This window comes from Falco cherrug, chromosome 10 (genome assembly GCF_023634085.1).
Source record: "Falco cherrug isolate bFalChe1 chromosome 10, bFalChe1.pri, whole genome shotgun sequence".
NCBI classification, from domain to species: domain Eukaryota; kingdom Metazoa; phylum Chordata; class Aves; order Falconiformes; family Falconidae; genus Falco; species Falco cherrug.
Genome location: NC_073706.1, coordinates 23,039,694 through 23,065,329, shown reverse-complemented (window position 1 = coordinate 23,065,329; position 25,636 = coordinate 23,039,694). Strand labels below are relative to the sequence as shown.

General features: G+C 38.2%; 1 protein-coding gene across 6 annotated transcripts in view; it reads right to left on the bottom strand.

The window, feature by feature from the left end:
* Window positions 1-25,636, bottom strand: part of GAS2 (growth arrest specific 2) — a 98,234-nt gene that overhangs the window by 13,903 nt on the left and 58,695 nt on the right. The window contains exon 8 of one of the 6 annotated variants that reach the window (XM_055722591.1): window positions 23,787-25,267. The exons of the other annotated variants lie outside the window; for them this stretch is intronic. Coding sequence (XP_055578566.1) covers window positions 25,175-25,267 — 93 coding nt within the window. The 3' untranslated portion in view covers window positions 23,787-25,174. Of the gene's footprint in view, window positions 1-23,786; window positions 25,268-25,636 lie in introns of those variants that run through there. 6 annotated transcript variants of the gene reach the window in all.

Genomic DNA, 25,636 nt, shown 5'->3' with positions numbered 1-25,636 from the left:
GATGTAGGAGTCGGGTTTAGAATGGCATCGGTAGGTAATGGCACTGAGCATTTCCAAGTACTCTGGGTGAGACCCTGCACTCGGTGGCTGTGAGGGCAACAAGGGTGATGCTTTCTTGTTGCTTTCCCTCCAGACATCAATGTGTGGGTCAGCCACAAAGACTTATTCCCTACCAACCGAAAATGTGGGATATATAACGGGGGCCTCGTTACTTCTAGCTACAGCACCGACTCATAAGAAACATTTTATGCAATGCTCAGCAGAAGAGATGATATGGCAAACAGATTAAAATACAGAAAAAGAAATCAGACAGAGTTTATGAGGTTAAGCGAAAGAGAAAGCGTAAACTGGCAAATGCTGTCTCTGGACGGAGGCATGGAAAACCAGATGTACTGAGATCGAATCATGGGGGCAGGGGAAGACTGTCCTTCAGAAAAAAAAAAATATTTCAAAAGCATAAGCATGAAGCAGCCAAAATAAATCTAGGAGTGATTGCTCAAAAAGAAGAAAAAGCCTTTACTCTTACCTTTGAAAAAAACAGAAGTAAAAAACAGAGTTGAATTTCTTAATATTAGACAGTTAATGTTTCAATCAGCATTTGGAGCCTTGGAAAGTCTCTCTTAAAAACAAATAGCTAAGGGGACATTTCTGTCTCACTTTCTAAAGTTCAGTATGTTTTTACCTCTCAAGGAGTACCACTGAAATCATATATTGGAGCAGCGAAATACTACTCAGAATGAGGTGAAGAGACAAAAACCTGATGAGAAATAAAGATATGAGTTCGGCTCATGAACAATGTACAAATTTAAAACAGAAACCTCTCTAAGTACAAAAGGAATTAAGTTTGCCCAGACTATCAAGATTGTCCTAACTGACATTCCTTTAAGGATATTCAGTCATTTACAGAGTGTATTCGTGCACAGAGTGATCGTCCATTTAGATTTTGCCACTGAATTCAGCGAAACTAGGATTTCACCATGCAAACGTGCATGGGTTGCATGTGAACACACTCGTGTTACAGCCCTGCAGAAGTACATGAAAATGTTCTTTTGAACCCTGACGTGCCATCTGTTTTCTAGCTATTTCTCAAGACTTATTCCGTCCCTCCCAATTTCCTGAATAACAGCCTCAAAACAGTCAAATGAAAGAAAATATTTCCCACAACCAAATAAAAACCCCCACACCTTCAGCTATAGAAATCTTCTAACAGCCTGCCTATGGAAATGATGTGCATGTGACAAGTGACACAGACATGTTCTAAGTCTAGCAGAGACTGATGTAATCTATCACACGCATCCAACAGCAGCAACCTGTGTGTTTCCCTGACTCTGCCTGAGGTTTTTTTTTTTTCTTTTTAACGTTCCAAATTGCTTCAAGCAGCTACTTCCAAGTATATGCAACATTAACGCAGACACTGGAGTTAAAACGTTCAGTGTGCTTCCTTCATTGTGCATCCACATCCTCGGGGACACCAGTATAGCAGACCCAGCAATAACTTCCCTGCAGCTGTGATCGTTGTAATCACAATTACAGTCACAACTATAATCACAAAAGTGACTGCAGGCCATTTTCCCCAAACCACTATTTTCCTCCATGGACAAGACAGGCTCTGACCTCTGTAGACAATAAACCTAAAAGGATGCTTTCAGCAGCAGTGTTCACAGCAGGAGCTCACCCTATGTACATAAACGCAACCAAGTCAAAGGCCGTTTCTGACAAACGTAGAGGAAAAAGAAGGGAAATTGCATTATCAGAAGTCATTCATTCCACCTAGAGCATATGACAATCAAACACGTTGTAGAGATTGGAAAATCCCTGAGTAGAAAAAACATTTTAGTAAAGTAGCTGAAAATATTTTTGCCAAAATAAAGCTTTCAGTATCTGTAATTATATTTTTCCTATCACACAGAGGTACTGATCTAAAGCATTCACGAACACAAATTGCTCGGAGCCAGAAGGTGAAATCTCTTACCTTACCTCAAACAAGGGGAGTTCCAACTCCATTTCACAGTCTCTGATTCACTAGCGGCTGTTTTAGACCACCAGCATCTAAAGGCTGTTCACACTGCTCCCCATAATTCTGGTCCCCTCATTCCTTCCCTGCTTACATGTCTGGGTCTTCTTCCAGTTGAAACCATGTTGTGTTGAAAAGTAATATATCCATCTTTTGCCTCCTATTGAAATAAAGATGCTGCCAGCCCTTAGTGGTAAAAATCATGACCCATAAATTTTAAAATTATGTTTAAGGTATTTTGATTTACCCAACGTTTAAAACTAACTTGCATCGAGAAAGGTATAGCAACGTCCTCAAGTCGGCTGTTAGTATTTCAGTTTAACGTGTAAAGTCCAAAGTCATAAGACTTTGGGAAAAAAAAACCACCAAAAAACCAACAAAACAAATCACAACCCCCCACATTCAAGCATAACTCCAACAACTGGTGCTTTTAAACATTTTTCCAAGCTGACTTTCTGAGGTACTACAGACCTCAGGTCCAAGCAAGTCAGTAGGACAGGACGGATCAAGAACTGGATGTGCGATCGGCCATTATTCCAGTCTTTATGACTGACCTTCTCCATGACCTTAAGAAATTAGTTCCATGAACGCACTCTTTTTACTTTCACTACCCTTCCACTTTGTCTAGTCTGATCATCTGAAAAGCTAAACGGAATCAGCTTTTAGTATGAGTTTTTACAATGTCTAACATGAGTAGCCTGATCTTGGTTAGGTCCTGCAGACCACTGCACCATAAAACCAGAACACAACGTTAAAGAAGTCATAAACCAGAACCACCCTATTTTATTATGCTGCATACCAAAGATTTGCAAAACCATCAACACCCTGTCCTAACCTTTAAACAAACAGACATATACCAGAACGTTTATTCAGAATTCCTACAATTTGGGATTTCTTACAGTTGGATCTGTTTCCAACCATTTTATTTGCATCTCTTTTGTAGTGAAACAGCTACTTTGCATAGCTGTGCATCCCATGCTACAAATTAATACTACTTAAAACAGAAACTGTTGCTGCCTGGAGTAGCAAAAAGCCATGCTCAAAATGAAATCACTTTTAGGATAGTGTGATGTCTTACTGAGTCACACAAGTCAGCATTGGGAAGGTATGATAGCATCAGCTATCACTTACATGAATAAAAAAAATGATGACAAAGTATGGGATAACACTCATCCGTTCATCAATGAGTCTCTCAAGGGCATCGCTCTTATGCATTTCTAAGAGATAAATAAAAAACGGCATGTCTACAGTCCTCACAATGCAATGCAATCACTTAGCAGGGCCTGTGCGAAACAACTGAAAAACCCCCCAAAACCCAAACAAAACCAAACCCACCAAACACACCAGAATTGCAATTATGAAGAAAATCACAAGGAGGCAGACAAATACCACAATCAATTAAATGCATCAGAAAAAGGAACCAAAAAAGGATGTTCAGAAGTGAAGATCTCACAAAGGATAGTTAGAACTTTTTCACTTGCTTGTGTAACGAAAACTAACAGAAACTTTAAGTCTCCAGACACCTTAAGCAGATTACAAGGAACTGAATACCATGTACTGTATACTTTCAGAGTATTTTTTGTGAAGAACTAAAAAATATTTGACACTGGAGAGATTTTCTGTGCAGATCAGCATAACCAGTACCTTGGCTTTAGATATTTTTCTGCAGTCTATGAGCTCATTTGGTATTGGTACTTGCCTCATTTGGTTCGACACTATCAGGTTAAGTGCAAGGAAAGACAATAGTCCGAGGTGTCTCACAGGCTGGAGAAAGGAGGCTGCCCAAAGGGAACAAGCCGCGTATCTGAGCCGTCAGATAGCGACCGCAAAGACCATACGCTCCTAGGATGGAACTGAAGATGTAATTTCTGTTCGACCATTGGAGACATCGGGAAGTCTTGTCTCTGGGTTTGAGCCAGAGCACAGACCCACTGTTTCAAGCACAGATACCTCAAAGGGTGGGCATGTCCCTATTTTCCATTTCCAGTCAGGCTTACCTTTAGCTTGCAGAGATTTTTGAAAAATATTTTTTTTCTCTCTTCCTATATCCACATATTTGACTTCCACAAGCTGACTTCTTTCCAAAGGCACCACAGAAACAGTGTTATACTGAACTGGAAGCTGATGGCAAGAACTCCTGCTGTGTGTCTGGGCTTAGAAATCCACCATGAAAAGCTTGCTGCTGTGCCAAGGGAAGTTCTCACAACCGTTATGTCCACCGCTGCACCTCGCAGCATCCCTGCATCGCCTTCAAGCTGTGCTATATTGAGAAGAGATTGCCTTTGGAATTTACATAGAAAGTTATTTCATTACATCTTTTTCCAGTAGAGCAGTAATAACACTCAAACAAAAACCCTACAGAAGCATCCTGCAGTGGGGCCCCAACAAAAGAAGCCAGTAAGATTTGTATTCTTCTGGACATTTTCAGAGTAACCTTCACATTTTTAGGTGCAGTGGTTGCCTGAAATGTTTTTTATGAAACATTCAGTAGTGCCTTTATTACTTTGACTTTTTACCTCTTCATGGCATTACTTTCGGGACTGGCAAAGTGCTGGGGTGTCTGATCCAACCCATCAGAGTAAATAATATACGACGACTGTAACACAATTTCACTTCCTCAAATTTATGAGAGAGATGTAGGTTTAATTATAAGCCCTAAGACATACTTTTTGCATGACCTTCAGCAAGTAAGTACACTGTAATTCTATACTCCAAGTCTCTAGGCTGGGCATAACAAGACTTATTTTTTCCATTTCTTCTGTGTACTGGCTTTCTGGCTAGTGAAAGACAGGATCTTTGCATATATGTGGATAAAACGGCAACAGTAGAAGGTACAGTTTCAAATAACTGATGTAAACCAATGACAGGATACTTACGGTTGAAATCAAAAGCAGTTTTTATGACTAACACATGCATTGTCATGACTCCTCACTGAATGTCTGCAGATGAAATTGGTCTGTGCTTATAACTATGGAGCTGCCCACACGCGCCTGGGGGTGCAGCAACTGTAGCGCGCAATTCCAGCGTGTGCTGGGCCGTATCTCACTGTGACTGCACCTTATAATAAATAAATAAATAAAGCTGACAAACACAGAAGTACAACACCAATATGATGCATTGCAATCATAACAGTTATGAAATTAAATTGCAGTAGGAAATTTAAAACTAGGCAAGCCCCCAGCCATGTGACTACATGGGCCCGGGGAGATCATGTGCCAAACCCCAGAAATTATACAAGAGGAGCTTTAATAGGCTTACGATCCATTTATTCCTATGCCAAAGAACTAAATTTCTTTCAAAAAGCTTTTAAAAGCAATACAATACACCAGCCAGACACAAAGCCATTTGTCCTTGGTTGCTTAGTGATCCTAGAACAGAGATGTAAAGACATTCATTGGACCTTTACTCTAACTTATTCAAAAGGTTACATGCTATTATCTAGTCTTATCCTTAAATATATTTAACAATATGGTCTGTTAGAAGGAAACTGTTCCTTTATACAATCCTCTATGAAAAAGACTCATTAAAATGTGGCTACACTGAGGATACTGCTTATAAAATCTCTTCTAATAGCAACAGGAATTAGTAACCACCACTGAGGTACATTTATCATGTTTAAGGATGAGGTACACTTCCACAATATCATCCATCTATTTTTTCTCCACCTTTCCTCTACAAGACGGTTTTTTCCTTGAATTTTCACAACCAACAAACTTTAGGGAAATCTGCTCTCTGCATTAATAAAGGTGACAGAAAATTAAACCCTGCCAAAGAATGGAAGCACAAAGGAACAAGTACAGAAACAGAGAAGAGCGCAAGCCCCATGGCCTACAAGTGCCCCATGGCAATGAAGTACTCCAGGATGGCAGGGAGGAGAAAGCAGGAACTGTTCTCACTCCAGGCTTCTAGCTCTCCAGTATGCTCAAGCTGGAATATTTCTCAAATAGGTGCAATATAATTTTAGCACCAGACCAGCAGGGACTATTGCTTGACATTTACCTTCAGGTGAAAGATTGCATGTGAACACTTGTTGTGGAGTACTTGACACGCTGCTCACTCACACCTAAAAGTAACTTGGTGAATTTGCCCAAAAACTTAAGTAGCATAATCTTAGCTCTACAGAGATGTAAATTAATTCCCAATATACTGAAACAGATCTTCTGGTCTGACTCTCTTCCAAAAAGTTCTGGACCATGGAGTAAAAGCTTGGCCTCCAATTGCTTCCCCCCACGGTGTAGAGCAGCAGGAGCTGCAATCCCATCTCCTCCCACTCCCCACTCACGCTTGCTCTCTCTGGCAGGAATGTTTCCACCACTCCAGACTTCACCTCCTTCCCTTGATGAGTTCCAGGAAAGCACCACATCCCATTAAGCACCTTACACCCTTTGCTACTTATTGTAAGCAGCATGGAACTCTGGGCAGTAGGCCAAGGCCACTCATGCCTCATCCATGGTACGTCGTGTGCATAAAGAAGGGTACGTGGACAGAATAGTTAAGAAGAGAAAAAGACTTCTTTATTATTATCCATATGTATACAGTTCCACCTCTACAGTTCTGTTCAACTAGGTGTCCTTTTCCTCTTTTGAAAAATATTCTCCTGCATTCATAAACCCTCTATGCCAGGGGTCCTCAAACTTTTTAACCAGGGGGCCGGCGCGCAGATGAAGTGGCAGGCAGTCATCTGCGGCTGCTTGGTTTCCCCTTCAACCCCCGGCGGGGCGGGGCAGGGGGGTTCTGTAAATACCGGGGGCTGGATTGAGGACCCTGGGGGGCCCTATCCAGCCCACGGGCTGTAGTTTGAGGACCCCTGCTCTAGGCAGAGTATGGCAAGGTTAAAAGCATGAGCAGATCCACACTGAAGATTAAAGGTCATGACATGCATATATCTAGATCTCTATTATTTGTCGTGTATCTGGTGAACAGATAGTAGTCAACAATTGATATTTAACAATACTCAATTCTCATCTACACTCACTCTAGCAGCTATTTTTGATTCATTTTAGTCCAGGTTTATATGAGCTTTTTTACTTGTACAGCAGTTGCCTTTGAAAGATGCATTTTTTGTATGTATTTTTTTTTCCCACAGTATCTCTCCATCTCAGTCCTCAGTTCCAGCAAGTCTCTGCGCTTTAACTGTCCTATGGCCTCACTCCAATGTAAATTCACAAAAAAATGTGACCCTTATCTCTTTTAGCAACATTATGTCCTCAGTGTTGTCAAATTCCAGCTCCATTTAGACTGTACCACATATGTACAGGCAAATAGAAACAATTTTTAGTTTCATGTAAATCAGAATCAAGTAACACAATAAGAGAATAAACATTATCTAAGAAACCTAAGGTCGCAAGAAGGAAGTACACTGCCAACTCCATCCTGCAGTACAAATGCTTAGATTGACCTACGACTGGAAGCGGCACAGCTATAGCTGTTACGGTAAAATTTTCTCAGGGAAGAATCTTTTGGTTACTAGCACCTGTAATAGAGATAAAGGGCTTGGGGCAAAAATATGAGTGAGCTGACTCTATATTTAGATAACATCCCCGCAGCCACCACTGACTGATTTTCTTCAGAACTGTTAGGACTCTCTAAGATACTTCAGAAAACCTGTGCAAAGCACAAACAGCCTATGATACTGGGTGGGTGCCTATACAGAGCGCTTCAGATTACTTGTTTTGCGATTCCTACTTATGCTGGAAACCTTAGTCCATGTGCTTTTAGATAATGTCTAACAGACAATGAACACAAAAGTCTTGAGATTTGTCTTTCACAGTCTTATATATGAACAGTTCAGGGCAACACCAAAATTACGAAAACAGTCACAGATATCCCAAAGTAAGATGCAGAGATGTGGAAACTGCCTCCCACCTCCATCCTCTGTTTTTTAAATCATCAGATCTACATGCACAACCAAGAAAATTACATTTGGAAAGTATCTAGAGACAGATTATTTTATCAGATCTTGCTTGAATTAAGACTAGAGATTATTCTTTTCAGTAAACACCCCCAAAATATACTCATTTAACTCCACTGGTTTCATTAAAACGTCCTAATTTATACTGGGGTAACGAGGAGGGAACAAGCATAGCATAATTTCAATAATGTTTATACTTAGGCTTAATTTCCTTTAAATAGTACAAAGCATCCTCTCAAAGTTTTTGGAGTTATGTCAGTGTGAGTCTATGGGGTATGATGTTACGATGTTGGAATGAAATTATGTCACTGCAAATCTATGAAAGCAACATTGTAAGTAATGAACCAAAGCTATACTAACGTGTTAAAAAATTGTGAAAACAATCTGAATGGAATAAACACCTTTGAAGAAAATTACAGACAAGAAATTATTTATCTGAGACTGCAAGCACTCTTGACTATAGATCCAAACATATATAAATATACATATATACAGCTACAGAGCCAAATCTAGTCAAGTGCAATCTGTAGTCTATTACCTAAATTCAAATGCACCATAGCTCAAGTGACTGAAGTGACTGCAGCTTGGATTCAAGTCTTTGGGCCAAATTTGGTCGAAGTATAAATAATACTGGAAATTACATCCCAGGTACAACAACTGGAGAAGAATGCAAATGGTGGAGAATTTAAGCTAGCATGTTAAGTGGATAAAATTACTCCTGGTAATGTCACTCCTGTGAAAGGAGGAAATCCACATCTGGTCACTCTCCCAGCTTCTAAAAGACAGTCATCCAAACGCAAATCAGAGGTAATTTGATTGTACTGATGAGGGTAGAATAAGCACAAATTAACACATGACGACATGGCTGCATGGTATTTCTCTATTACCAACTTCTCTTGCTCTACTTTTTTCCTTTCTTTCTGGGATCACATTAGCACTTGCAATCATCATGAATCAAACTGCCAATGCACTTGATACCTAAAACGGGTTTAATCAGAAATTACAGCACCACAGAGAAAAGAAGGATCTGCATTTCAACTTACAAAATGCATGAGTTTTACATACTGAAGTTGACCATTTCATTTCACACACAGAAATACTTTGTCACAGTCATTACACCCACCTTTGGACCTCCTCACCACCACCTCATATATAGTCTTACGCTATTACTCCATCTATACCGAACATACAAATTAAAGTGGTTTCAGTTCTCAGGAACATTAATAAACCTTGCTAATGTTCATACATATATGAATCATCTGAGGTTTGGTTTTTTTAATCAGGCATTTCTTTTAAAACAGTTTAGCCCAAGTCAAATTCAGCTGAAATTACAGTCTCTTCTAGCTTTATGTTTAATGTTGATTTTTTAATTGTTTTGACACAAGACTATACATTTTGCATAAACGTGAAACTGCCAAGATTTACCAGTTTGGTAAATTTGGGAAGAAAAGAGAAAATACTGATGTTTTTGTTCTCCTCAGCTCTACTTTGACAGCACATCTGATATTAACTTTGTGCCTAATCCTCACTTTTCCATGGGACAGCTCCAGGAAAAATCATGGTAATGCTATCACTTTTGTTCTGTAGAATTCCAGCTTTATCTGTGGAATGTGTTCCAGGACAGTTTACTGTACTGTACTTCCATGACGCTTGTGAGGGGCTGACCAGGTGCAGGGCCCTGAAATCCATGGAAGTGCTCTGAATGCTACCGAAAAAAGCTGCTGCCTTGGTGTGGAAGTGGAGATAAAGAACTGATGGGGTCAAGGGGAGAAGAAACCAGACTTCAACAGCGCACAGAATTTTCATGTACTGTTCTTTTTCTTTGGGAAATTTAATAATTTTAAGACTCCGATAACTCTCTCGACAGAGGAATGAATTATTTAAAGTTAGTATTAGTAATTTAGTTTAGTTTTGATAGCTGCCAGCTGCAACCTGACCGCACTTAGATTTAGTCACATGGAAATCCCCTGTTGTATATATTCTAGTATGTTGGATCTCTTTGCACTCATCAGTTTTATATCTTCCCGCAAATACCAGAAGAAAGATCTTTTTAGGTTCTGGCAAAGATCTTGGAATGGGAAAATGTGCTAGTTGCCAAAAAGGCACTGATTACTGTAACAGAGTAGCCTGGAGTTTCTATCTTTTCCCTTTTAATATGTAAACTTGTTTCTGATTTAGAACTGACTCTCCTGGCAAAGGTGTTTTCCTCACTGCTCGTTTGTGTATAGTCATTATGTATATACACATATGCGTATATGTGGCTCTGCTGTCGTACAGTACAAAAAGTAGTTTTCATTTACTTGGAAGCACAACTAAATTTTATACCATTTAGCCTTACATTGCAGGAGATAGAGTGGGGACAGACAACAGGGACAGAAACAGTACTTCTATTGCATGTATGCTTTTTAACCATGATTTCAATAGCAGGAACTATGGAAAAGTCATTCAAAAAAAAAAAAAAAAAAGAAAGAGAAAAAAGGAAAGTCTTCCTAACAAAAGGAAGAACTGCCTTTTGACAAGCCCAGTATGCAAGGATACTTACATACATCAGTACTTCATCCTTAGATTTCACCGCTTCAGAGAAGTGCTTTTTGCTTACTCTGAGTATAAATTGATTTTCCTTTGATAATGCACCAATAGATAATTTAATGGATGTTTACAAGATGACCTTGCATAATGCTGACATTTACTTGTATGATGGGAGATGAGTTTTGAGGTGGTTTTGAGGGTTTGGGTTTTTTCTTTCTTTCTGTTAAGGTGATGCTCCAGTAGAGGCTGAAAAAGCTACAGAAACATTCTTGGCTGAAAAGCCTTCTCAAATCTTCTCTCTCATTCACTGTGCTACGTCTGAACTGTGGGGTAGAAAGCACTTCCTGTGTTCCACATGTGTGTGGTGTGCCCTGCCACGTTTCAATCCATGAGAAAACAAGACTCTTTTTTTAACCTTATCTCTCCTCTTGCTTTCAGGTTTCCACAGCAAAGAAGCCACAACAGCTCTAGCTACATACCCCATCTGGACATTCAAGAAACTCCCCGTATCCAAAGTTCCACCTACTTCATAATCTAAACATTGCCAGAGCTGATTAGAAGGAACTACTGTTGCAGTTCTGAAAAGCCTTAGTAGAATCTACAGGTCTGTTAAATCCCTAAAGCCTTATTATAATCCCTTTTTCCATCCACAGTGAATAAATTATGATTAAAAATATATATATATATAATCTAAGCATGAAGCACGACAATTCTTGCCTTCTTGAAATCACACACTGAATTTCTACAAATGTAACGCATTGAGTTTAAACAGCAAAATTAAGTGGATCCTTACAAATGAGATGCTAAAGGCCAAAGTCTTCAGGTCCAGACTCCTGCAAAGAAATCCACTGCGACTGGATAACACGTTAGATACCTTTACTATGCCATATCTGCTTGAAAGGAGATCCTAAAGGCAGGCATCTCATGGGAAAAATCAGGTCTTACTTCCAGGGTACTGTTTGAGAAAACAGCTTCCCAGCTGGCACTGGGGAGATGAATTTCTACCGAACCCTTGTGCGCTGATCTTTGTCTTCACAGCACCTCTCACCAAGCTCTGTTTTAATTGATTCTTGTTACTACAGTGTATATGTTCTGCAAAACAGTTTGACTAGATTAGAAAGTGGCATATAGACATAAATATATCTGTTTCAGGGCCAAAACAGAGAAGATTTAATCAATGTTCCCTTCTTAGATTTAAAATATTTAAAGGGCGCAGTTCTCCCTTTATTCACCCTGGGTGTCTAACAAACATCCCGATAATATATGACCCAAAAAACCAAGAAAAGCGGATTGAGTACAACTGTCCTTGAATATTGTAAAAGACTTAAAAAGGCATATTGAGGGAGAGAAAAAATAAAAATCAAAGCATGTAATTTCACAGGTTTCTCTTCAAGGCGGGCATCTGGCAGGGTGAGGTGACCCCAAGAGGAGGGGGGGATGCTCAGGTCAGTCAGCGCATTGAGGTAATCAACTTGTGCGTTGAAGGAGAGGGTCGGCTAGCTTCAACTTGCTGGAACCCACAGGCGTTTTGTGGAGTAGTCAGGGCAGTAAGCATGCCTTTAGGATAGGTCAAGAGCTACTTCTCAGAAGGACAGTATCTAAGCTTTGGAGATTGGGGGTACAATTAAAAGTCAATGGTAAACATTGGAGAAGGAGTGGTGAATTCCAAGCACCAAGGAAAGTCAGGAGAGTACTTCTAGATTTGAACTGATTTATCTTCTTGTCCTGTGTCTGACAAAGCTCACGACTGGCCCCACAGACTTTGCTACCAAAAAAAGTAGAGCTCAGAACAGAAACACATAACCACCCAGCTGACACAGGAATCGCACCTGGGAGCACGTATAAGCACATATAAGTAAAGCTGTAGTCTGATATGCAATTCCAGATCAGTGTCTACCCTATGCTTTGATCTGAACTGCAGTCATTGTTCAGCAAATCAAGCTACCAGCTGGATACTACAGTTCTTTGATGTGTTTTGAACTGACACCATATTAACTTTAGTCACAGGACTACAGTTTCACTGATAGAAGTGTGGCATGTGTGCTGTGTACACATGCATACCCTCACATAAAATACGCAAAGTACCCTGTGGCCAGGTAACACTGTGTATAAGGCAGACAAGTGTTCCTAAATGCAAACATATGTATTTAGTTGGAAGGTCAACTGGTTCATGTATTTTCATAACATTTTTTTCCACTTCTGTATTATGACTCAGGCCAAAGAATTCTGTGTTGTAAAACAAAGCTTCTTCAGACTGGAGAAACTATTAAGCTTGCTTTAGCTTTCATTCTAACAGACTTTGCTTTTAAAACAGTTTTATGTTAATCTTCACAGTGGAAACTGATCGTTAGGGTAAGACTGTTAGTGTTAACTTTTTACCTGGTCATGGATAACACCGAGCAATAGCTCCAGACAGGGACAAAGCCACAGACACATTCCTCTCAGACTAGCACTGCTGATGCTAAGCATGAGTTCTGAGAAATTCTGCCCAGATTATTTTCTGCTCAAAACATCACCTAAGCAGCCATTATGAATTTTTAACAGCTAAGAAAGATGAAGTAACTCCTTTTGTGAAGATGACAGTGTAAAAATGTAATCACATCAGTATTGTCTTTTATCATCAGTATAGCCTGATTTTTGTATTGGACTCCACTTCAGTATTAGCAAAATGGGGATATTATGTAACAATTCCTGAAGTATTAAATGCCAATACATTAATATTCACTAGAATCTGCAAAAAATTACTTGATGGCTTTAAACCAAATACAGCCAGACTCTTGGCTTCCCAGAAGAAGTCACTGACCAACCTTTTATACAAAAGTAGATATGTTGCCAGACACCTGACCTCCACATTTCCTACAGCAAAGATTTCATACCAGAGACACAATATCACAGAGTATAAAGCTTTGAGCTTGAAGGCATCTCGTCTGGCTTAACCCTCAAGGCAGCTTTTTGGACAAAATTGAAACTACGGGAGAGAAAAGACAGGTGTTAGAAAAGTGGGATCACAAGCCTAGTCAGTTCAGAGCATTTTGCAAAGCTTTCCACTAGTGGAAAGAAAGGATCTGGGATGCTTGGCACATTTAGCAAAAGGTCTTTCCCCTCCTGTTCCATACATACTCAGGTACTCCTAACCCACCAGCATTTTACTTATCCCTATTAGCTTTTTTGTACTGGGGGGATTTGCTGAAGCACTGAGAACCAACTTAACTCCACAGAGAGATTTTCTTTTTGCACTGCTTACAAGGGAATCAGGGCTAGGTCAAGACTGAACACTTAAATTACATGAATATATATATAAAAAATCCACACACACCCCTCCCCTTTGATATTAATTTCTCTTACTGGAAAATGTGTTCTAAAATTAAGCCAGTAAGACAGTAACCCTGAGCAAATTAGCTACATTATACTCAAATTTGTAAGATACTAAAATATAAAATCAATACATGCAGGCCAGGCTTTTATTATATCCTTCAAAATCAAGGCTTAGGCTCAGAGTTGTCTTAAGCAGGACTATCTATAGCATCTTTGCAAACATTTAATTTTTAAAAAAAATTTACAAAAATCCCACCACTCTACCCATGCAGACTAAAGAGAAGGAGGGAGACTTGAGAACAATGTACACTTTCAGCTTGAAAGCGCCATGATATCATTCTTTGGCTTGCTAATATATATACTTCGAGAGTCTGGGGTGGGGAGGAGGGAAGGAAACAGAAACAGGGTTCTTTGTACCTTTATGAAATTCCAAATGACTCCTTCTCCCTCTTGCCCCTCAGTAAATCATGGGGAAGTAGTTAAGTAACATGAACCAAGAAATTAGCACAAACAGCAAAGTCATTCCTGAAAACCTGGTTTAAGTAAAATGCCAGCCTGTCATTTTACCTGATTTATGTGACTCTGGTTAGAAGGTTTTACACAGAATGCTGAATGCTGCTGTGGTTCTACACCTTAGACACAACAGAATATTGAAGTCTAAAATACATACTTTTTGCAAAGAAGGTTTTTTTTAGGCAGCCAGGATTCTCCTTATGTTCTTTGTAATAGATGTCTATGTTTTAGACATATACAGAGAAGTAATCATAATAGTAACCATGCCCTGACATCAGGAGTGGGGGGTGTGTTTGGGTTTTTTTAGCTCAAGCTGTAAACTGGCTTAGAGGTTACTCTTTAGGCATTGATTTTAATTCTCACTCGCAGATCCCATTTGCTTTCAGTACATAATTTTTTTTTTTTTGTGCATTTCAACACGGAACAAGCTGGAAATACAGTTGGTTGAATGCAGAAAATGGACACCATTTCAATTATGCCAAGAGAAAGAAAATGACCTTGTTTACACAGGAAAATTATAACCTGTTGGCATTTAACAGGCTGCTGCATAGCAGCCAGGGACAATTCAGCAGCCCAGAGGCAACATGTTGCACTTACTAATTTTTGCTATGCTTTGCCACGTACAGCAAAACTAGATTATGAAATTTAAGATGGTCTAATCACAATGTTTGGTTAGAAAAATCCACTGACACGATCTCTGCAACAAGTTTAGCAGATATCTGTTTTGGTTTCCACCTGAAAATTTTCCACACACCAGGAAAAGAACCACGTTAAAAAGCTAAACAAAACAGTTTGAATATTTCATACTAACAAAAAGCAAAAAAAGGGAGTTTCTTTTGTTCACTTTATGTTAACTTTTGCCTAACTAAAAGATTCCAGATTAATATTTACCTTCCCTACTTCCTTGATAAATCTCAGCCAGCTAACACAGTATCAGACCGGGAATACTGCTCATCATAATGAATTTATGCTGGATTTCACTTCCCCTCCCCCCCATAAGTACCTTTTGTGGACTCGTTTTGTCCATGCTTTCAATACTGAATTCTACTGATCTAATTTATGATGAAGTTGCAAAACTTCCTAATGTGTTAGTTCTTTCCTCTAATTTTGGTTTACCTGCCTGCTGATCCTTACACCATAACTGTGGGATCTCAGCAACGTCCATCTTAATGTTGTAAAGTGCTTACTAACCTAGAATGACAAGGAAATTGCAATAAAACTAACTGTGAATGATTTTGTTGTGGTCTCCAGTTGATTCTCCACCTGACTTTGAATATCCAGGGAAGCAAGTGATTTGTTTTGCTTGTGTATGCAACTTTACGAAGGGTCAGCTTCACTAAAGCACTACTGTTCATGACTGTTTTGCTACGATACTCCTTCCTGGGATTTAAAACAAGGTTTAAATATACGGAGGATGGGACCCAAACCAAAGCCAGGAAACAGAATAGGAAAACAGCAGTAGTTTTGTGAGACTGTCTGAAAGGGAAACAGTTGGAAGCATTATGAATCAGATCCTCAGCAAGCCTGCCAGGTTCTGCAAAAAAATTGGCTCATTGGTGTTTAAAAAATAAAAATAAAAACTATCTTGTCCAATACAGTGAAGACAGATGAAGAAATGAAACATTACAGATCATTGCTCTGATGATCAGATAATAAAAACTAAAAGGAGTGGCAGCAAGATAAACTTTGGGTATTTTGGGCCGGGAAACTTTCTAGGTTAGAAACTTTAAAATCCTATCATATAGTTAAAAGAATTCAGTTCACTTTTCAAAACACTATTCAAATATTATGACCAACTACAGTGTCTGAAACTAAGTGAGCTATGTTAGCTTAACTGGCTGGGTAACAGGCTGGCTAATGGCAAAATGTTTCCCAGGTCCAATACTGAATGAGAAACCCGAGCTGTAAAAAGAAAAACTACTAAAAATTAAGCTTTTTTGAATGAGTTCCCTTGAAGGAAACAAGGAGAGGGTTTGGGACCCAAAGTGATACCATATGCCATATCAGTTAAGTTGAGCTCAAATGTCTTCCATGGAAAGCAAAGCGTTAGAGTAAAATAGTATCAAAAAGATCTGTGTCAGTTAAAAAAAAAACACAAGACTTAGCTGGGTCATCTTTAAGTGATCTATTAATATGCTCCGTGTAAAATAACACCAGTAGAAGGGGACCAGGAGACTGTCAGCTGCTGAGCTGGAAGCCCCTTGCCCATGTGCCATGTCCTCAGGCCTCCCTGCCACCCCAGAACCGTTTGCAGCCAGTACACTTACTGCAATACATTGGTGCTCTAATGGAAACATTACAGATTGTCGCTGTCCAAATTACACCTCCATCTCATCCCAAAAGAAAAATTAAGTATGTAGGGCAAGGAAAGGTTTCAGATGGGGGCTGCTGGGGCAGGACACAGATGAGGTAGAAATCAGTTTTTACATGAAGCATGGGTAGACTAACGTGTAAAACTTTGAGCTTGAGGCACAAAACTGCTTTTTACATTGAGAAAGTTTTTGAGATTGTTAAATCTTCCTTCAATTGAGACAGGAATTTATTATGGCTGTGCATTTGTCAAGTAGTTACAAACACGTCTCCTTATGAATGAATAATTACTCTTAATACAGTAATTTTCATGTGAAGTTGAGAAAGTCACGCGTTTAAGATGATATGAGAAAAGCCCAACTTTCACAGGCTTTCAGTAGCAAATACAGCAGAGGAAGCAGCTGGTTTGCCCTATGCTGTATTGTGGTAGAGTTTAAAAGATGATCTTAAAGCAAATTAAAAAATCACTTATGTTATTTCAGCATTGTTTACAGAAACAATCCCAACCTAATAACTAACAGTAAATGGCACGTTCAGGGCAATGGTTCTGGCTCTCTTTTGACTTTTAAAAAAGTGCAAATAGATGGGCAGGCAAAAGGCATATTTTTAACTGCAAAACTTGAAATTATCTAATCCGTTCTGATTTCATTTCATCACTTGTCGCCATGACTGAAACACTAACTTGATAAAATAATACAATTTTAACAATCCAGTATGGTGGGTTTCTTTTTTTATTTTTTGGTGTGGGTTTGGTTTTTTTTTGAGTTGTTTTTTAAACCTTAAGGTAAATCTATTTCTAGCAAGTCGAAAACAAGGCATGACAGCACACGCCAAAGCAGTCTGAATCAACTGATGGCGATGTATGACTTGGGGAACAATCTCTACCTGGTCTTCAGTTCAATAGTAGTTGTTTTTTGGAAAATACCCTTCAGATAAATAGTTGAGTCTGGGACCTCCAGAGTTTACTCATCTTTGCCAAAGAAAATGTTTTCTGTATTTAATACTTCCTTACAGCAACATTCTTGTTTTGCTCTGAGTTTCAAATATTAATGACAAGAACAGAAAAGACGCCCCTAAACTTCCATTAAAATACACACATTATTTAAAAAGATCAGGTTTACATATATTAGGTCTCAATGAGATTTGTAAAACAAGCTGATGTTAGAAGAACTGGTTTAAAAACATTTTAGAAATTTGTACATTCACCATTTTTAAAAACAACATATATGGGAAAATCTGTTCTCATATACAGCTATCCCTCTATGAAAGAGCTCATTACCACAAGACAATCAAAAAAAAAAAAAAAATCACTTCTGGACTTGGGTACAGAAAACAATGTTGTTTTCAGAAAAGGGTAATTAATGGCATTGGGTACATATTTTAACAGAATTTCATAAGCTACAAGTTTTACCCCTTGGCTTTTCTGGACTACCACTAACTTCAGTGTTTGTCTACAAGCTTAAATCTGTCTAACTTAGCACTTATTGTGTAGCATACATGTGATAAATAAAAAACTTTTCATCACAGCAAAAAGAAAGTAATTATAGCCTTTTTCATGTTCCACCGCCAAAGGCTTAAAACCAAGTAGAAAATCACGTCTGTGAAAATTCATTATTTGATGCACAAAGCCTGTAAGTGGACTTGGACTCAAAAAATGCTAATTCTAATGCCAAGAAAAAATTAAACAAAAACACAGAAAATAAAGTCAGGCTCAAACGTTGACCTTGGTTGATGGAAGAGCCATGGAAGCATAATTTTGGTCCCTTGAGAACTAGCGCAGTCATTTGCTATAACTATTTCCATTTGTTTCACACAAAGAGATCATACATTCAAGAAGCAGAGACAGTAACCAATGCAGTCTAGGGTCGGAGACTTATCCATGGAGAACTAGTAAAACCTGTATTTTAACCTGGGGTTTTTTACCATAAACTAGATTTTATATGTGTTTAGCATAAACAGCTTGAATGGGCAAGATGTCATTATATGAAAACAAAATATACAATTAAATATATGCACAGAACCTTAAAATCTTTCCTTAATTGTCTCTTACCATAAGCAAGAATATTTGCCAACCAGTTTTTTGAAGAATTAAATTAGCAAATGAAATTTAAAATATGAAGTAAAAATAACTGTTAATATTGTGCTAAATTAGCAGCATCAAACTACATTTTAAAGGAAAATTTTATTAAATTGTAGTTACATTAAATCTAAAACCCTGCACTTAAAAATAATTGTACAATATAACCTAAAAGTATTATTTCTATGCCATCGCACATAAAAGACAGATACATGGAATTTATGATGACTATTTCTTAGTCTTTGGCTCCTAGACAGATAAATAAATAATCAAGGACATAACTGTTATGGATAAATGTCTTATGGTTTTATCCATTCTCTACCATGAGAGTTTATTCTCGATAAATACTTATTTTGGGGTTTGAAAGAGAAATCGATTGCTACTGACTCAGATGCAGCTGAAGTTTTTGTTGGTTTTTGGTTTGGTTTTTCGGTTTGTTTGTTTTTTTTTTTTTAATCTCTTTAAAAGCTGGAACATAACGTCTCAGTATAGAAACTTAAGAAATCCATGTAAAAAAAAAATCCCATAATTTAGAACAGAAGGTATCTCAAACTGACAGTTTACTTTGTAAAAGTTAAATAATACTAAATATCATATAATTCTCTAAGTTGATTAACAATCCAGTTAATAGCTATAACAGAAAGAGAGAGGAATTGCTTGTTCCTCTCCACTGAAAGAAACCTGTAGGCATCAAACCTAGGTGAGATGAATGCAACCCTCAGACTCTTAAAAACAATATTCATTTTTTAAAAGCAGAAAAACCAAAAATAATAACTCAGCTTCCCCCATCTCTTCAGGAAGAGTGAGCATCTCACAACTTCTGCTAGAAAAAAAATATCCTAGTGGAACAGACTGGTTGAGAAATTAATTGGTATGCAAACCATGAACATTCTCATTAAAATACAATGGTCTACATTTCAAGATGATAAAGAAAACCGGGAAATACAGTGTTGACGGCTTTTCTACTCGTCAGAATTAAAAGGCAGCACAGAGTACAAACACATGGGATAAATTCTTGCCACCTCTCTTTACGGTAAAAAGGACTTTGTGTACATCCTGCGTATTGGCACAGAGGTGTGGTAGAGCTTCAAAATAAAATACAGTAGATATAAGTAGTTTTCAGCGAACGAGATGAATGCATACAAGGTGTAACTGGATGCAGCAGGAGCAAGAACCATTGCTTTCACACTGCTAAGATAATGACAAAGAAATAAAAAACTTTTTAAAATGCACTTCAACTTTTTCCTGTTATTTCAGGAATGCGGAGGCCAAACCACACTGTATTAAATATTTAAAAAGCCCACATACCTTTTTTGTTAAATCAAGGCCAGTTTAGTTTCATGCAGAACCATCATTCCTGGGCCAAGATACAAAGCCCAGCTGAACATTCCCATGTAAGCTATGAGTTCATTAAGAGTATTACCCTAAAGCTAAAGAATACTGCAATAGGTAATAGATGCATTCTTACACATGAATGCTCTATGTTCAATGAAGACGTGTGATGAACAGTGCAGAAACTTTGGTTTACTGATGCCATCACACAAAACTCGTTCATTGTCAGCTCTCTAGATGGCAGCAAGAGTTATGTTTATACTGTAAGTGTAAGTGTATACTCTACACCAAGTATTTTGCAACAAAGCAGGGTGGGTTTTTTTTTTTTTTTTCATTTTGATGATCATTGTATACTAATTATATAATGCTACAGTGAAGAAGATTGATTTAATTCACCCTATAAAATATTGCAGCAGCATCCTATAAAAAATAGATGAGCTTACCTTGACTGTGTTAAATATGTTAATCAGATTAGTGTCACACAAGACCTTTTCACCTCATCAAGAAAGAAGTTTAAACAAGACAATGTAAAGCTCAGTGCCATCCTTCTTGAAGGGCAACACCAGAAATAGCTGCAGCTTCAGTTCTAACGTGTCAGGCATAGTTCCAAACCACGAGCATTAACTGCCATTTCATTGTTAATTTCAGATGTATTAATCTCTAGTAAAGCATTAAGTGGATTCTTATGAAACGATTGATCTAGTCAACAGAACCACAGCAAGTAAATAACTGAAGAAAAAGGTAATACTTTCCCCTAATAACATTTTCAGTATGAACTTATGGGACCCAATCTGTGGTTCTCAACAATCAACTACAGAGGCTTTTTCATTCTGTAAATTCTTGTCTGTAGCGTACTGGTGCAGTGGATTAGCAGTCTGTCTGTGCTCTTGGATACACAGATGCTGATCCGGCACCTTTCATATAAAAGCAGTCAGAGGAACAGGGGAAAAGAAAAAAAAAAAAAAGGCAGAGGGTGGAGGAATGAAAAACAGGTAGGAAGGTCTATTAATTTGTCTATTTTTGTATTCTCAGCATTCTAGGGGGGAGGGGAAAGCCGGAAATAATGAGATTTGTAATACATATTTATCCAGCTTTGTTACTCATCTTTATCTTTAAAGTATTGAGAATTTTTTTGTGTAATGAAGTACCACACAAAAAGCACTGCTGATCAGGGTGTGCGGGGCAACTGGACCCTGGCTTGTTCCTGCCAGAGGGGACACTGGCACCCAGGGAGGTCTTGTGGTGCCACCTGTCACCCCTGCAGGACTGGCCGCCTTAAGATCCAACCAACTTCCTCCTAAGCCTGAATCTCCTGGCAAAGGAACTCAGCTGAATTTCTGGCTGGTGCTTTTAAAGACATTTACACACACAGCTTCAGAAAACCCTACACGGGCCTCCTGTTCTAGGCCACCTCCCGAGGGAGAACTCTTTCCACTGAATACAGGGAGCCTAATATTGTTGTAACTTTGACTCTAGGAGCCCAAATTATAAATACCTTGGCAGGAAATTACTGCAGGTGTATTAGTAATTTCAAGAACTAGCATGTGACACTTGTTGAAGACGCATTATGTCTTAGAAAACCACAAGATGATTTGCTAAAGATTTTTCAAGCACCCAAGTGGAAATCTTATTGTACAACACGGCATAGGGGGAGACACTGGGAATTACAGATGACACAGTATTTAATTACCCACAGAAGGAGGTCACCAAGGCAAACAGGCCTAAGTTAGTGAGGAAGACTGCTAAGCTACTGCATAGCCTGCCTGTTCCATGGAATCAGCGTACTGCATCACAGATAGTTTTGGTTGAAAATGCTTTGACAGAATGTAACAGAAACACCATTTGGGTGAAAGTGAAAAGGAGTAACTCCATCACTGTTGCATTAAATTAGTAGCTAACAATTTGACTTACACAGCTGTTTTGTAAAGAAGTTTACAATGAATCCTTTCAAAGCATCTTTACACATTCCAAACTATCTCCAACACATGCAAGTTGAGACACTAAATTTACATGAATGGCCACGCAAACCCTGTGTGTAGAATAAAAATTACAAGAAATAAAATCAAGCAGTGGGGTAAAAAAAAAATAAAATTATTTGTAGTACTGTAGTAGTAGTGAAAGTCTGTCAAGCATTTAACTAAAAATGTCTAGGCTTCACAGAACCAGATAGTGCAACTGTAGCTGCTCTTGTGTTCAGCGCAAACACAAGGATAAAGTCAACAAGAGAGATGTCCATGGGCTTGTGGCTCCACGAAGGCTGCTAGGCCTCAGTAAGAAAGGCTCAAGGAAGCAAGAAGGAAAAAACCCAAGTAAAAAAGGCAAAAGCAGAAGAGAAAATGTAACTATGAGAACAATCAAACTGTAAATTCAGGTGGGGGAGGGCAGGGGTCTGCCTAACGTCAATCAATAGATTAATGGCAGAGTAAAGATGAAAATAGATTTCCTGACTGTCCTATTGGCAGCACTGGACTCCTGTCACCCCATGGATACATGCAGTGTCATCTTGTCCAAGAGCTTTTGAGTCTCGTGGACTGAATTTTACCAGCCCTTTAAAGACTCTTTTTAAAAAAACAAAACCTGAGAAGGTTGAGAAGAATTCCACCTTCACTAACACAAGACAGACTGAAATGTGCTAACTACTCCATGAGCATAAAGCCATTGGAGAGGAATAGGCACATAGTAAAAAAAGTGTTCAGCCACCCACTGCTGGAAGACGACTAAAAACACCTTACCTGGGACATAAATTAGGACTGGACTTAGACATGCTTTTCCCCTGGGTCTTTTGCCACCTGGTGTTCATAATTAGTATGTTTGTCTGTAAGCATGAAGAGACTGAGATCAGAAGCCCGAAGAAGAGAAGAAGAGGCCAGTGACAGTCACTGCCCTGAAGCCCAAGGTGTGTTTTCATAATTCCCTCACAAGATGACTCCCAGGCTTCCCACATCACCTCCTTTAGAGTCAGTTCAATTAAAACTCCTGATCTACCTATGTTTTTGACATTGGAAACATATCCTTGAAATGTATTTGATATGGATAAAGCTCTAGGGAAGCAATTTCAGTGCTGAAAAGGTGACCTGTGTGGTAGACTAGAAGTGAAAGGGCCTGGGGAAAGCAGAACAACTGTTAAAATCCTTGGAATAAGGAAGACAATACAAGTTAGGTAAATGATGCTGAAAAAAAAAAAAAAAACACCACACAGAAACACACCAAGCAAAAGTTGTGAGTATGACTTATGTATTTGGTTTGGGAAAGCAGAACTAGACATTTGAGTCTTGATAACTGTATGATCAATCTGCTTTCCATTTGTACTTCCAGTTCTTAGATGGTATATCATTCCCACCTGGATCGTTTGGAGTAAAGCGGGCGTCCGTGTTTATATATGAGCACATTTTCCCCACCAGGAAGAGGCAATCATGTACATCAAACTGTCTGAAGAGTGATTTTACATATATATATACACACCAATATTACACACACACCCCACATACATTTTGACAGCAAATCTCAAAATAAAGTTCTGCAGAGGAGCTGTATCAGGCAAACAATGCCTTTCATTTCCTGGGGTTTAGAAGAAGCTAGCATTAAGCAAACATTTTATTACTACTACAGCAAAATAATGCTAAGCAATACTAATGATTTAAAGTACAAGGTCAAAAAGTGTAAGAGCAATCACATGCTTCTCTGGTGTGCGAGGCAGAGAACACCTACAAGTTCTAAGAAAAACGATAGGCTTAAATTAGATGATATAAAGTGTTCTGGCTTTAGACTCCTGTTGCACAAAGAAATAATTTTTCCATCATGCAGAACCCAATAGTTTGAATGCTATTACGGGTCCAGACCAACAGGACAGATCTTTCTGAGAGAAGCTTCCTGGTGTGTACAGCAATACGTGCACACAATGTAACAAACACAAGCTAACTCAAAATAAGAATATTTGCCACGAAAACTGTTTAAAAACAATCACCCTTTTTTAAGGCCTGACAGACATTTCTTACTATAAAATCTATTAATCTAAACTCCTTTACTGCCTTCTGCAAGAGGTAAACACTTCAAAATCGGTGACGCTTTTTTCCAAGATATAACTTACCTTGCACAAATGCATGTTTTTTCATGACTTGTTTTTTTTTTTTAAATGGTCTGGTTCTACTTTGAAAAATTAAGGCTTGTTCTCTAAACCACTTCATAGCATAAGACTAGGATTAAGAGTGAACAGGCAAATAATTGACTGTATATGGCACACGTATAGAGATCACACTAATTCTAAACCAATGTTTCTGTTTCAAATAAACTAGACATTTCATTTACTTCAAGTTATTAATATAATCTGTTACTGTAAAACATGTCTTCCATCATTTCTTTGGAAGGGGAATTTAGACTCTTTCATGCCTTATAGGCAGGAAGGAAAAATAATTCACAAGCAAATAAATTTTTATTGAAAACAAACTTTTAGCATCTAAGTCACCACAGCATTATGGCGATCGTGTTCAGTTTATGCATTACGGAATTATTTCATGCATAAAAAACTACTTTTGTGACACTCATTATTATCAGCAGACTTAAGCTTTTTAATGTTTTCATGTGTTTTCATCATTTCCATTGTTTATTTTCATCTCAAATTTAAACATTTTTCAATATTAACAAAAAATAATCTTTATTCAAGTAATTTTAATGGGACCATTACCTTAAGTTACTACAGTACAAGAAAAATTTTGAAGGACTGTCCCCCCCTGCATTTTGCTGCACATTCCAAAGATTATTTTTTTTTTTTCCCTTAAAATCACTTTAGATTCATGTGTAGTTTTTTGGTGTGCTTTTTTGCATGGGTTCTATGTTCTGCCAGGTTTTATTTTTCTTTGCTGTTCCTTTTTCAGTTGTTTCATACACAGATATAAAGTAACAAAATGAGGGACTGGGACAATTTTTCCTTTTTTTTTTTTAACAGGACTTTCAGAATCAAATAAATTTGTTATGCATATAATATTATTAAATATTTTATGAAAAAAAATAAACCTTAACCTTCACTGAAAAGGTGTTAACTCCACTTTTAACTTAGCTCTTATAATGTTTTATCACATGATGTACTTGTAGCATCCCTGAAACCAAATAGGTTTTAAGTCCTGTACAGGTTACTGGAGAAAGTGAACAGAGACGGTAATGGGTAGTCTAAGCCAACTTAAAACAATGAAACTTTCAGTCTCCATTCAACTGGAACATGTTGGGTTATAAACAAATGGCATCTTTCTGGCTGTGTAAAGGCCAGGTCAGGCTGTGTAAAGAACATAGAACACAGGAGAAACTACATCAGCGACATCAAATTGAGTGCCAAATATCAACAAGATTAAGTGTCGGCTACACATCTTAAATGTGTTTTCTAACAAGTGTCCAAAGAATTCAAAAGAAAAGCTAATAAATCTACTTATATACATAATAGGAACATGTAGAATGAAGAGTAAAAACTTACTGTGATCCAGTGAAGCGTTCCAAACTGAGGTTCAAACCAACCAAAACCAAAAGACAACTGACCTAAAACCTAGGAATATGGACTTGCTCCCATTGAAGTTCATGGCAAGTTTCCATTGGTGTCAGTTTTGTAGGAATGATCTCTAATACTGCAGTTTAATGTCTAATCTATATT